The 14,682-nt window shown below is 42.5% G+C and overlaps 1 protein-coding gene across 1 annotated transcript in view; it reads right to left on the bottom strand.

Annotated features, from left to right (window-relative positions):
• Window positions 1–7,974, bottom strand: part of LOC126095430 (uncharacterized) — a 56,808-nt gene extending 48,834 nt beyond the window's left edge. The window contains exon 1 of the mRNA XM_049910225.1: window positions 7,783–7,974. Coding sequence (XP_049766182.1) covers window positions 7,783–7,974 — 192 coding nt within the window. The remainder of the gene's footprint in view (window positions 1–7,782) is intronic.
• Window positions 7,975–14,682: the final 6,708 nt, after the last annotated feature.

Raw genomic sequence — 14,682 nt, 5'->3', positions numbered from 1 at the left:
CATTTATATAAAACAGCTTACTGTCGATTGTTGTACAAGCGAGCCAAACATTACGCCTACTTCCGACGCTGCCAGTGCACAACGGGAGACGGCGACCCTCTTAACGTTACGAACGCTCGGAGTTGCTCTGGAGAATGTTTCGTGTCCGTTCCCAGGGCCTCATTAGTCATGCCACAACGAGCTACTTCCACTTCAACCTCCAACTTGTGCAACACAACACAATGGTTCGCTGCGACATCACAGACACCTGGGAGCGAAATCAGAAGCTACGACCTAGGAAGCACTGGTTTGAAAGCACCAGTACATCAGCGCTGTTCATTCAGTATCTAAATTGTTGTTTGTTAGTTACGTTGTAGTTAGGAGGAACAATGATAATTCTCATTAACTGGTGATATTAATGTCACTACTACTATTAGAGAAAGTCAGATGAAAACCGTATACATGGGCATAATTTCCTGTGCACACGCAGCACAAAGTTGTATACAGTTTTCACGTAGTCTACCTTATCGTCAGTGTACATTCGCGAACATTAACGACGTGTCTTTATTCCTGTACAAAGGAATTCGCTTGGAAGTCTCCGACCTATTTCTCCATCGCTGGCTTACCACTTCATCAGAATGGAACTTCGTGATGCGCGATCTATGTTACTCAACCGGTTACAAAGGTTACCAAATTCTAGTTGCTAGTTGCCTGTCTAACGACCTCCAGGGGCAGCAAACATTTTTCTGTATTTAATGTCGATAAGGGCAATAAGCACTGTTAACCGCCCCAAGTAGAAGACTAGCTTTGTTGTGCTCCACACCTTTCTTAGTTTTTGTGAAATGTACTGACGCTATCCGAGCAATTCGAACGTTTATTTACTTATATTTACATGAATAAGCCAACTTCTGGTATTTCCTTTCTGTCTGAGTAAAATCTCGTGTGACAGACAAATTCACCTCGAAAACGTAGGTACAAAAACTACATGTAAAATCGGAACGTTCTTTTCGTGTCCGTGTTTTGTGGTATAGCATCAGCTGTAATCAACTGTGCTTTATACAAGATGTGATTAAAAATGCGTCAATTTGGAACACAATCTGATTTGTCAGTCAGCCTCGAGAGGCGATAGAGTATGGGTGTGTTTACCGAGCATGTCGCGCATCATTGATTTCGAACAACACGTGAACGTTGATTTCGAACAACACGTGAACGTTAAGTTCCGTTATAAATTGCAAAAAAGTACCGAAGAAACTCATGAAATGATGAAACTGATGTACAGCGATAATGCTGTCACGATGAAGACTGTTCACATTCGGTATCAGCTATTTAAAAGCCGGGCGGGATTAGCCGAGCGGTCTAAGGTCCTGGAGTCATGGACTGTGCGGCTGGTCCCGGCGGAGGTTCGAGTCCTCCCTCGGGCATGGGTGTGTGTGTTTGTCCTTAGGATAATTTAGGTTAAGTAGTGTGTAAGCTTAGGGACTGATGACCTTAGCAGTTAAGTCCCATAACATTTTACACACATTTGAACACACACTTTGGCAACACTGGTACATATGCTGATATGCATAATTCAAAAAAAGGAATTGAGATGCGTGTTGGCAGCTCGATCTTTGCAATCACTGACATTCTCCACGATATCAGCACCGATATCTATCAAATGGTGCACCCGTCGTTCAGACTTTTGATTAAATGGTGTAATAGCAATAGTATATTAATTGTATCAGTCCACAGCTGACTGACGCATTTCAACATATCACACACTGCTGAACTCCACGGAGATTGCAGGTTTACTGTTGCCTCCATCACATAGGTGACTATACATTGCTATTTCCTGTGGTTGAAAGAGTATTGAGAAAGAGACTTCCGATAATCAAGACACGAACAATAAAAGTCAAGAGTGTGGTTGAATTATTTCCCTGGGCAGTTTATTTAAGTGCTATTAATTACATAGTTCTGAGATAATTTTATAAAGGGTGAAATCAGGGGAATCTAGTGATCTTTCCCCATTCGTGGTTCTTGTCATCACATGATACTGTTCTGAGTAATTCTGTTAGCCATCATCTTTTGGATGTTGTATCTCTTCTTATTTTCCGTGCTTGCTCAGAAAAACTGGAGACCAATTATACAAAACGTGTTTCACCATAGTAACTGTTTTATGTTTATTTTTTTCTGGAAAACTATTGTTGCGTGTTAGCCTCTTGTGTAGGTTACACTACAATTTGGCTTAAAGTTATTTACACATGTACCATGAAGCGTTAATGAAGTGTGAGATATTTTACATTAGTTTACACACTGAATACTGTTAAACACACATGTCACTGAGTTGAGGTATTATCTGTTGTACACTTGCGCTAGGCTGAAAGAAATCGTCCTAGAATAGTAAGTATATATGTCGTTTGTTCACGTGCCTCACTTTATAACTTTTGTTGTGGATAACAGTAAGAAAAACAAATGTTATAATACATCACAAACAGTGGAAGCAAGGTAACAACATATAAAACACAAGTAACACACTAAATAACACGATATGGAGCGATTCTTAGTCAGCCTGAAATGGATGGGAAACAGAAAATTTGGAAACGTTATGTTGTTTGCAGATGACAAGTTGCTTAGTGTGTGGTAGATATAAAGCTACCAGCGTACAGAATTAATAGAACCATGCAAGGAAAGTGAAAAAATATATAACCATATTATACTTAAATTTATTATCTTAGACCTCTCTCATAGCGTAAGTAAACAAAAGATCAACTCGGTGACATGTGTCTTTAACCGTATAGTATATATAAACCAAAATAAAATATGTAACAGATTATTATCGTTCCTTCGTACATGTAAATATCTTTTAGTTAAAAATTAACATAAACTACACAAGAGATTGACATGTGATAATTTTTCAGAAAAAAAAAACAAAAAGAAAAACTCAGTGTAGATAGGACATAAAGTTCTGAAACGTATTCGTCTATTAACGTAACTATAAAATAGTGACATCCGTAAGGTGGAAGCTCTATCCTTTCTGCTTGTAGTCTTCAATATCTACGCAACGTAATTTGAATGGATAGAACCGACGACACTCTAATCCTGTGAGCTGCATTGCGTCCTCCTTAGCTTTTTCTCGTGTTGTGGTCCAGGAGTTTGAGCCGGCTGCAGTGAACTCTAGGAACAAAGCGAGGGCCCGCCAGCGAGACTTGACTTTGGGCGTCTCTCACAGGTGAGGCGGTTAGGGGAGAAGTTAGCGGGCTAGAAGTCGGCGCCGTGCAAGTAATTAAACTTCAGGGACGGCCGTGGGCAGGTGTTGCTGAATAGGCGACAACTTCAGCGCCGGCGGCAAACAGCGTCCCAACTTCCATCCGTCCGACGAAATCTCATTCCGCCCACTTTGCATTTCTTTTCAGAAGAAAACAACGGCTCCAAGGCGTGCTTTTAGAAGCTGCTGTGGCCTTTCAGCCTCTCATTACAATAACAAACACGCTTCATTTTTTGTGTACGTTTAAGGTTAGGATTGAAATAATGTGTTATAGTACTGAACAGTTTCAAGATATTAATGAAAAATTAACAACAGCTTCAGAAACAGCATATATATTCATATAACTTCATAAATTGCCATTTCCAGTTCACTCATGTTTTTATGTTAGCAAATTTCGTTGTGTATCGGTTCTCATTTTCATCACAGTCAACGCATTAAAACAAGCGTTCAGTGCATAATACTGTAGAATGTGGAAAAAAACCGCAAATTGGCGTTCATAAGAAGAAGAACAACACCAAAAATGCAACAGGAGCGCAATATGTAAGAAATTGTCCACGCAACCTGCCACTGACGATGCCTTGCAGAAAATAAAGGCGAAACGCGTATGACACTAAAATTGTGTTTTATTCAGTTGCTGTCAGACGGTCCATAAGTAAAATTTATCAATATACTGTAATAGCACTTAAATGTTTTTATACAGTGGCACAGATACTGTGAATATTGGAAACTTGCAAAATTAAAATTAACATGGCTCACCAAAAACATGTTAGATGTAAACAAGATCCCAGAGAAGAAATTTAGAACATTTCTTCGGTTATGGTACCTATAAAGCAGGTGTTCAGTCAAAGAAAATGCATCAGAAATCATTTTCGCAGTGGAAACAAGACTGGAACTCAGAGTATGGATTGACTGAGAATGTAACAAAAGGTCAGCACGAAGTCTGTCTCTGATTACAATATTTATTTCCCAGGAACTAAGCAGCCGGCCGAAGTGGCCGTGCGGTTCTGGGCGCTGCAGTCTGGAACCGCGAGACCGCTACGGTCGCAGGTTCGAATCCTGCCTAGGGCATGGATGTGTGTGATGTCCTTGGGTTAGTTAGGTTTAACTAGTTCTAAGTTCTAGGGGACTAATGACCTCAGAAGTTGAGTTCCATAGTGCTCAGAGCCATTTGAGCCAACACTGCCTGCTGAACTAAGCTAGATACAGCTACTCTTTTTCTTGCAAATGGTAGCTCAGTTAGAAGTTTTATGGATAAACTTCCACTTCTTCTTTGACAGTTCTGTGCACCTCGGTTACAAGAGCTTCACCGATGGGTGGTCTTTCAACAAGGTGCTACACTACCACACTGGGGATTTATTTGTTCGCCAGTTCTTGGATGCAACATTTCCGTACTGATGAATCGTTGGAGATGGTCCAATACCATGGCCACTACGTTCACCAGTCGTAAAACCGCATGACTTTTGTCGTTGGGGTACGTTAAATGTAAAGTGTTCAGTTCACCAGTTTGTTTTGCCAACACTTACGGCAGGACTACGAAATGCTGCAGAGCTGGTGACGGAACAGATGTTGTCAAAGACATGGACAGAAATTGAGCATCGCCTAGGCATTCTGGGACAATAAACGGCGCGTATGTAGAAATGTATCCATAAAAGCATTATGAGCTAAGCTACCATTTGCAACAAAAAACAACATACCTGTGAAATAAATCCTTGAAGTCGGGAAAGACTTGACGCTAACCCTGTATTAACTGAAAATCCGCAATTGATTGGTGTGAACCTGACAAAGTCTTCAGTAATTGCAAGAAGAATAACATAGACCAAATTTATATTTCTGGATATTCACATATGGTATGATACATATTTACGCCATGTACATTCTAAGACAAAATAGAACGATACACAACGAAGAAATTGTCTGAATGGAACGGAAGTAGGTAGATGTTATGTTCGAGTACAGACAAACAAATGATCAACTTCAGAAAATTGGATGACTTATTCAAGAGAAAGAGATTCACTAATTGAGCAAGTCAACAACGCGTTGGTCCACCTCTGGCCCTTATGCCAGCAGTTATTCGGCATGGCATTGATTGATAGAGTTTTTCGATATTGTGCCAAATTAGGTCCAACTGGCGCGTTAGATCTCAAAATCCGGAGATGGTTGGACGGCCGTGCCCATAAAATTCCACACGTTCTCAATTGCGGAGAAATTTCTGGCCAAGTCAGGGTTTGGCAGGCACGAATACAAGCAGTAGAAACTCGCCGTTTGCGGACGGGCATTATCTTGCTGAAATGTAAGTCCAGGATGGTTTGCCGTGAAGGACAACAAAACGGTGCGTATAATATCCCAGACGTACCACTGTGCTGTAAGGGTGCTGCAGATGACCATTAAATGAGTCCTGCTATGAATAGTAATGGCCCTCCAAACCATCACTCCTGGTTGTCGAGCAGTATGGCGAGCGACAGTCAGGTTGGTATCCCACTGCCGTCTGGGCGTCTGAAGATACAAAGCTTGAATCTCATTGACTGGAGTAGAATTCCCTTCAGTGATGATTTCCACTTCGAACTGAGTCGCAATGACCAACAAAGACGCGCCTAGAGACGCCCTGGACAGTGGGGGGGGGGGGGATACCAACCTGAGTGTCAGTGTCGCCCCCCGTACGCCAGAAGACCAGGAGTGATGCAAAATGCCTCTGTTTTAGCATCTGCCGCTGGAGTTAAATCAGCATCTTGGTGACGCTTCTGCTCTTACTAAAGAGACCTGTCACGAAATTAGCTGCTCTTCTTTGTATCTTCTCTGTTTGCTCTATCAGTCCCATCTCAGTGTGAAGAGCAATTCTCACGTAACGGTCGATCGATGCTTGTGGAAACTGCCACCTTCGTGGATGAACTGCACTTCCTGAGGATTCTTCCGATGAATTTGAGTCTAGTATCTGCGTTTCCTACGATAAGTTTTATGTAGTCATTCCACATAACAACGTTCCGTGCATATATTGCTTTCAGGGTGCTGGAATGCTTCACTTCGTGTCTCTGGTGTTAATGTAAATGTCGTGTGACTAGGGCTTCCCGTCGGGTAGGCCGTTCGGCGGGTGCAAGTCTTTAGATTTGACGCCACTTCGGCGACTTGCGGGTCGATGCGGATGAAATGATGATGATTAGGACAACACAACACCCAGACCCTGAGCGGAGAAAATCTCCGACCCAGCCGGGAATCGAACCCGGACCCTTAGGATTGACATTCTTTCGCGCTGACTTCTCAGTTACCGGGGGCGGACGTCTCTGGTGTTAACTTGATATGGTCTTCGTAATATAAATATCGCACAGTAGGACAGTGTCTGTATTTTACAGTGTCTGCACAGTTCGCTGCAACGTTCATTCGGAGATGATCCATGAGCAAAACCAATGTATATGCCTGTGCGGGAATCATACGATTTGCACGCGAGCACTGTGTTCTAGCCGCGAGTTGTGCTCGGGTAATCAAGCGGCTAAGGCGACCGCTCGCGTAAGGTCCGGCGCAAATTTTCAGATGTTACCAGTAAATCGTATAGCCGGTGTACAACCGTATTCGCAATTTGCCAGTACATTTCATAAAACAAAAATGGTAAATGTTTCCATTTTAAAGATAACAAGTTAAAGAACCCCACGGTTTATTTCGGTCAGAGAGGTCGTTAATTCTCAAAGGCATGGAAAACTGTTTCCATCCGTCTCTGCTGCTGTTGCAGGTATGTGTGCCTAGTGGGCGATAGACATGGCGTTCCCTGGTCAGGAATAGCTAGTGCCTACGGTAATTATTACAGGTCGGCAGTTAGTACTTTCTTGAGACTTCAGTTGATCAAAATGTTTGAAAAACAAAATTCTAGATTTGTTGCTGGTGTACAGATATGAAGAGGCTTGCACAGGATACACTAGCATGGAAAGATTCATCAAACCAGTCTTCGGACCGAAGTCGTCAACAACAACAACATAAAACATAGTGTGAGGGTTTGTGATACATAATTGAGCAGTGTCTGCTAACATTTCTTCCGGTGCATGTTATCCTGTTTCATAATACTACCAGTAGTTGGAAACTTATTGTGCCCTGAGGTAACAGTTACTACAGCGAGATAAACTCCGAGACACACTCACAATTTCTTTGCATTGAAATTGTTGCTTCCGCATGGCGAAAGGCAATTTATGTCGTTGCTCTGATGTTAATATTTCCACTTCCAACGACTATGGCCCTGCACTGACTCATTGTACATCAACAATCCCCTATAATGCCTCGTATGTTAAGAAAAATATTTGATTAAATCGGTGGCACTGCAACTGTCCGTAAGGTACAAAGTTTGAACCATCAGACATTTTGCTTCAAAAGAAGTATCTACTCGCTTTAAAACTTAATTCTGACAGTTTCCTCGCTTTTAGTGCGTGACAGAAGTGATTCCGATCCAGTTCGCTACAGCTGCTGTTTGATTTTCCAACTTAATTATTCGTTTTTAATCCCTTATACGGTGTGCTTGAGTCGTTCCGCCCCAATTAAAATGCGATTGGGGTCGCGCTGTGGGTAGGGGAGCGGGAACGCACGGGGTTGAACTGGTGCGTGAGAGCGGCCGCCAGGAAGTGCGTCTGGCACGTGGCACGCACGCGTCGCGTGACGTCAGCACCACGAGCGAGCGTGCGGTGCGGCTGCCGCTGTCTGCCGTCAGAGGCGCCACTGCGCGGCCCAAGAGCCGGCTCGAAAGAGACCGGCTCATTCCGGTGAAGACGAGATACCATTTCAGTATGGACTTTTTGGGAACGACCATGAAGCAATGGTACCATGACACAAATTGAGTGTTCAACAAACCGTAAAGGAAAACATGTTTCTATTATCTGAATGTACATTTTCTCGGCGTATACAGTTGATGAAAAGATCTTGAGTTTCCAGCCTGGTGACAGTATGTCACTGGTCACTAGTCGAAATGTCGCGGTTTTATGATACTGCCACCCGGCTGGAAACCCGAACGCTTTTCATCAATGCTATCTATTGCCTCAAAGTGTTTCACAAGACAGTCTTCATTATTATAACCGCAAGCTGGGTTCATTTTGGCCCTTTGCGGGTAAATTTTAACCTTGGTAGGAAAAAGTTTTAATTTTTTTCTCGATAAAATTACATCATAACCATGGAGTAAATTAGGCAGTATTCATGTACAATGCGTGAATAACCATCTAGAGGGTTGTGAGTTCCATGAAGTAATATGTCGGCTGCGTTGGACTCATCGTTGATCATAAATATATTGACAGTTATTACATACCCATAACGTCCGCCTGTCAGTCAAGCTACAAATACAGTGAGTGTAATTTTGCATTCTGTGAGTATTAGGTAACAAGATGAGAAACTCTCATTTGTGTGCAATTCAATTTAGATAGTATACGTAACACTTCTATAAGATGGTGGATAGTTTTGCAAAACATGAGCTCACTTTACTCCGGGCTAAAGTAACCACAGGATGAAGATGAAGTGGAAGTGGTGTTAGAATCTGATGATGCTTCTGAAATTTTCTCTGATGTCCATGGCGATGTCCAGCACCACAAAATTTTGAAAGACAAATTAGCAGTATGCTACATTTCTATAAGACAAAGCAGAATATTCTGGAAATGGGACTCACGTGTGTGATGAGGTTGCTACTGTGAACAGAAGGGAAAAGCCGAAGTCCTACTGCAAATGGCCACAACAAAAAGATAGACTATTTTATCCTTGGGAGGATTTGGCAAGAATTCAGTCCAACACAACTAACAAAACGTGGCAATTTTCAAGAACTAGAACTTTAGTAATTGTGTAATAAGGATCATATCCAACTTTACAGTATTCTTAACATATCACATGCTATCTTTAGATATATTTGCCATACTGTAACATGACACTTGAAAATTAATTAGTCAATTGTTGAAATACACTATACTACAGTGTCACTTTCTGAATAATGTTAAATATTTGTTGTCCTCGAGTTCCAAATTCAATATTTTATTTGTTCCTTGTGCTTCTGAATGTATACCCTAGAGATATTCATCATTGTGTTTACTTTGTCCCAATATCATATTACCATTTTCCTTGAAGAAATGACTGTGTCAAAGTACCACAGCAACAGATATGATGTATTTTCTTTAATATCTTTATAAGTTGATGGGATTAGTTTTTGATAATTCTTGGAAAACGTGTTTCAAAATTTATCTTTGCCACTATCCTTTGTTTCCTTGGCACATATAAAAAGACAGATAAAAGTGTCAAAGCCCCGGTTTACCGTACGTTGAGTTAATCCATGTTTTGGAAGGCTATTAGCACGAATTGAGTCGTAATGACAATTATTAAGTCATTTCATAGGCTACTTATATAATATTTATTTGCGACTATGAATACTTCGAAGAGACTTTGAGCCCTAATCTTCCTTCATCCGTAGCCGAGGTCGCTAACCCATGCGCCTACGGTGGCGTGCGGGTCGTAGGTAATCGGTTCGATTCTTAGAGGTGGAAGTCAGTTTTGTCACTATAGACGAGACGGTGTAAGAAGATCCCTGACAGCTTGCAGCGGTGTTGCAAGTTTTCAACTAAAACAGTAGTCGTCTACAGCGCTGTGACAACACTGAAAGTTGCCACGGAGACGTTTACAAAATCGCGTACGTTATTGGCAGGGGTTGACCCGCGAAGCTGCCGCTCCCAGCCCATTGCAACTGTCAGCGATCAATTTACGCCGTCTCAGCCGTATTATTTGTTCAGCAGGAGGAGGAATGGAGATGATGTCAAGTCTCCTGGCCAACAAAGTTTGCGCCAGTGTTCTGGATTAAATGCCACCTGAATCCCTAAAGTCTCATGTAAGGCCATAATTAGTACGCCTGTCGAGTGCTGAGTCGATACGTTCGCTCAAGTTCTCGGCCAAGCAACTTCAGAGGACAGTAGGTTATTACATACGAAAGGGCAAGCGGAAGAGTCAGTCCGTTTTTCGTTAATGATGTGATCTGTTCGCATTCGAAATATGGCTTCGCGACGAGGCAAGATCACAAAATTTAAGAATTTTTAACCTGTATTCCTGCTTGATCATAACTGTTATGAAACGGCAAATCGAAGATGGAGATTACCTAAAAAAAAAAAAAAAAAAAAAAAAAGCGGTTATGGTCAAGACCGTGCCTAATGAGAAGAGTTACTAGGGGAGGAACTGCACTTCTGCAGATGGACGCTGAAGATCTCAGAAAACATAGATCTTTTATGAAGCTCGAGTTAGAGCAGTATGAGTGTTTACTTGACGCTACTTAGGAGCAGCTGGTCCGGTAAAAGGTAAACCACAATTGATATGTTTTCTTCCAATAGGAGCTAGTAATAGCTTTTTATAACATTTCTTCAGACTGTCCCAATCAACTATAAAAAATTTACCCAGACACACAATGTGATCGTAAGTATCCGGACACTACAAAAGAAAACAGTTTATCATATTAGGTCCACTGCGCTGCCACCTGCTGCCAGGTACTCCATATCAGCGACCTCAGTAGTCATTAGACATCGTGAGAGAGTAGTATGGGGCGCTCCTCTGAACTCATGGGCTTCGAACGTGGTCAGGTGATAGGGTGTCACTTGTGTCATACGTCTGTTCAAAAATGGTTCAAATGGCTCTGAGCACTATGGGACTTAACATCTGTGGTCATCAGTCCCTCAGAAGTTATAACTACTTAAACCTAACTAACCTAAGGACATCACACACATCCATGCCCGAGGCAGGATTCGAACCTGCGACCGTAGCGGTCACGCGGTTCCAAACTGAAGCGCCTAGAACCGCACGGCCACACCGGACAGCCATACGTCTGTACGCGGGATTTCCACACACCTAAACATTCCTAGGTCCACTGTTTCCAATGTGATAGTGAAGTGGAAACTTGAAGGGACACATACAGCACAAAAGCGTACAGGCCGGCCTCGTCTTTTGACTGAGACAGCCGACAGTTGAGGTGGTCGTAATGTATAATAGGCAGACACCTATCCAGACCATCACACAGGAATTCTAAACTGCATCAGGGTCCACTGCAAGTACTAAGACAGTTAGGCGGGAGGTGAGAAAACTTCGATTCCATGGTCGACCGGCTGCTCATGAGCCACACATCACGCCGATAAGTGCCAAACGACGCCTCGCTTGGTGTAAGGAGCGTAAACATTGGACGATTGAACAGTGGAAAAAGTTTTTCTGCAGTGACGAATCACGGTACACTATGTGGCGATCCCATGACGGGATGTGGGTATGGCGAATTCCCGGTGAACGTCATCTGCCAGAGTGTGTAGTGCTAACAGGAATATTCGGAGGCGGTGGTGTTATGGTATGGTCGTGTTTTTATGGAGGGGTCTTGCACCTCTTGTTGTTTCAATTGGCACTATCACAGCACAGGCCTACATTGATGTTTAAGCACCTTCTTGCTTCCCACGTTTGAAGAGAAATTCGGGGATGGCGATTGCATTTTTCAACACGATCGAGCACCTGTTCATAAAACACGGCCTGTGGCGGGGCGGTTACATGACAATAACATCCCTGTAATGGACTGGCCTGCGCAGAGTCCTGACCTGAGTCCCACAGAACACCTTTACGATGTTCTGGAACGCCGACTTCGTGCCAGGCCTCACCGACCGACATCGATACCTCTCCTCAGTGCAGCACTCCGTGAAGAACGGGCTCCCATGCCCCAAGAAACCTTCCAGCACCTGATTGAACGTATGCCTGCGAGAGTGGAGCCTGTCATGAAGGCTAAGGACGGGTCAACATCATATTGAATTCCAGCATTACCGATGGAGGGCGCCACGAACTTGTAAGTCATTTTCAGCTAGGTGTCCTGATGCTTTTGATCACCACCTACAGTATTACATTAAGGTAAGGCAGTAGATTAAACTTTGAAGTGGGCGTTTGTTGGGAATATTTAAGTTATTTTATTATTCATAAGAACACAGTGAGAACAAAGTTGACCACAGCTCGTGGTCTGGCGGTTAGGTAGCTACCATCGCGGAGTCTGTTTTGATTGCCGGATAGGTAAGGAGATTTTCTTCGCTCTGGGACTGGATGTTGTAATCATTTCATGTCACCTTGATCAGAACGAGGCGCTAGCCGGAGAGTGCCTGAAACAGAAACACTTGCAACAGGCGGCAGAACAAACGCACATGGTGTCTCCCAGCTGAATATGCCATCAACCATTTCCATTTGCTAATTGCAAGAAGCAGAAGTCAATGAGACCAGTTTTTCGGAACAGTCTGTAGAACCGACTGCACTTTTACTGTCATGTGACTGTGGTAATGCGTTACGCACAAGCGATGTCATGTGGAATGTATGCATGTGATGTGGAACAACTACTGTGATTTTACTTTCCTGCAGCGGAGACCGGTACTGCAGACTGAATGTTGGAAATGGGGAAGAAACACAATATGATGATGCCGGAGTGAAACAGAAATAGATAATACTGGTACGAAGTACCCACCACCATGACTTGTTGAGTACATGTAAAGTGTCTCAGATAAGGTGTTTTCATCTATAATTTACAAAATAATAAGTGAAACGAATATTTATTTAGAAAGGCAAACGTAAGGGTTCAAATGGTTCAAAAGGCTCTGAGCACTATGGGACTTAACAGCTATGGTCATCAGTCCCCTAGAACTTAGAACTACTTAAACCTAACTAACCTAAGGACATCACACAACACCCAGTCATCACGAGGCAGAGAAAATCCCTGACCCCGCCGGGAATCGAACCCGGGAACCCGGGCGTGGGAAGCGAGAACGCTACTGCACGACCACGAGCTGCGGACAAACGTAAGGGAAGTTACTTTTTTCTGCAGAGTTACGGATGTAGTTTATTTACTTACTAGCTGACCCGGCGAACTCTGTTCCGCCTTAAAATCAATAAATAAACAGATTTTAGATGTTAAGTTCAATTTTTTATTAGGAAATACAAATAAAAAATTAAGTATTTTAATGATTCTTTATTCTTTGTTTTTTGGTGCATAGCTTCCACTCTTCAATTAAGTACCTTGTGATACACGACATTTTTTGTTTTATTATGAGGCGCAAGAACAAACAACGCAGATGGTCTTCCGACCCATGAAAATGCCACATATAACTGACCATGTGAAAAACATGGATATTCCAGATTTAAACCACAAACTTTCAAGGATTGGCGTTGTGATTTGTTAATGGTCATGGCGAATGCAAGACGGATCGGAAACTGAAGTCTTTTAAACTCAGACGACATATCGGTTGGGATCATCGGCATCTGCGGAATGAGAGCTTCTTCACCTTCGAATTTTCCTTTGAGTACAAAAATAAATAAATAAATACCTAGAATGTCGGATTAAATCCTCGTTCTTCGATAGTGTCTGCCCCACATGAGGTCATTTGGAAATAACTATTGTATTTTTGCGTGTTTGCAAGAAAATGACGTGATTCAGGTGTTCGCCACAAAGCAATGAATTCAATGGCTCAGGTGGCGGAGTCAATAATGGCAATTTCACTTTCCCACTAGGGCAGCACAATCCGCGCATTTCTCCGGAAAACTTCAATGTGCCACAATACTCGCAAACAACATCCATCGGCCCAATTGCAAACGCAAGGATGCAAGCAGTAATCAGTGCTAATCGTATCTAAACGCTGCTCAATTCATCACGTGATAAATCTCTTCCTACATGTTGATCTCTGTTGTTCGCTCGACGATTTCGCATTGCCAACCGAGCCGTTTCACGGGCTGCCTCACTTTGTAACCACGAAGTCGAGCCATACTAACGCGGCGCTCGTCACGGGCAATTTGTTGTTCTTCTTCAATCCTTCCATTCGCAATGTTTTGTATCCTTCTTGCATTACGGCTTTGTCGATAAATATTCGATCGTCTTGCTCGCGGCATTGTTAATGATGATTCAAAGAAAATAAAAATTTTCTTTAAATTTTTAATTAATGATATATACGGATATTTAACCATAGTTGTCATTTGCTTTTTGTTATTCCATGCCAGACGCGTTTTTGTTATACCACGTTTTATAGCGGTCGAACGGGGTAAAAAGTATCCTATGTCCGTCTCCTGGTTCTAAGCTACCTCTCCACCAATTTTCAGCCAAATCGGTCCAGCCGTTCTTGAGTTATAAATAGTGTAACTAACACGACTTTATTTTATATAAATAGATTTTACAGCGAGTTGCAGCAACTAGTGACAACTGTTTTTTTTAGCAGAACATTTTTAGAAGGTAGCTGATGTACGTAAACTGGATACAAATTAGTTTAACTTCAAATAATTTAAAGATCTAAAAACGATCAAACTTTTAGTGAGGGATGCAATGTGCTGCACATAATTGGCTGTGACCTGATGGATGGCCTTGTGGCCCAATATTCATTTATGTGTGGTCTTCAGTTTTCCATGCATAGCTCAGTGCGCCTTTCAAACGATCCGCGGAGTAGATGTAAAATTGTTGGTGTCACGGAGCGACAAGCTTCCTCGAT

The sequence above is a fragment of the Schistocerca cancellata genome, chromosome 8 (genome assembly GCF_023864275.1).
Source record: "Schistocerca cancellata isolate TAMUIC-IGC-003103 chromosome 8, iqSchCanc2.1, whole genome shotgun sequence".
In the NCBI taxonomy this organism is placed as follows: domain Eukaryota; kingdom Metazoa; phylum Arthropoda; class Insecta; order Orthoptera; family Acrididae; genus Schistocerca; species Schistocerca cancellata.
The sequence above is the reverse complement of the archived record's forward strand: the minus strand, read 5'-3'. Positions and strand labels throughout refer to the sequence as shown.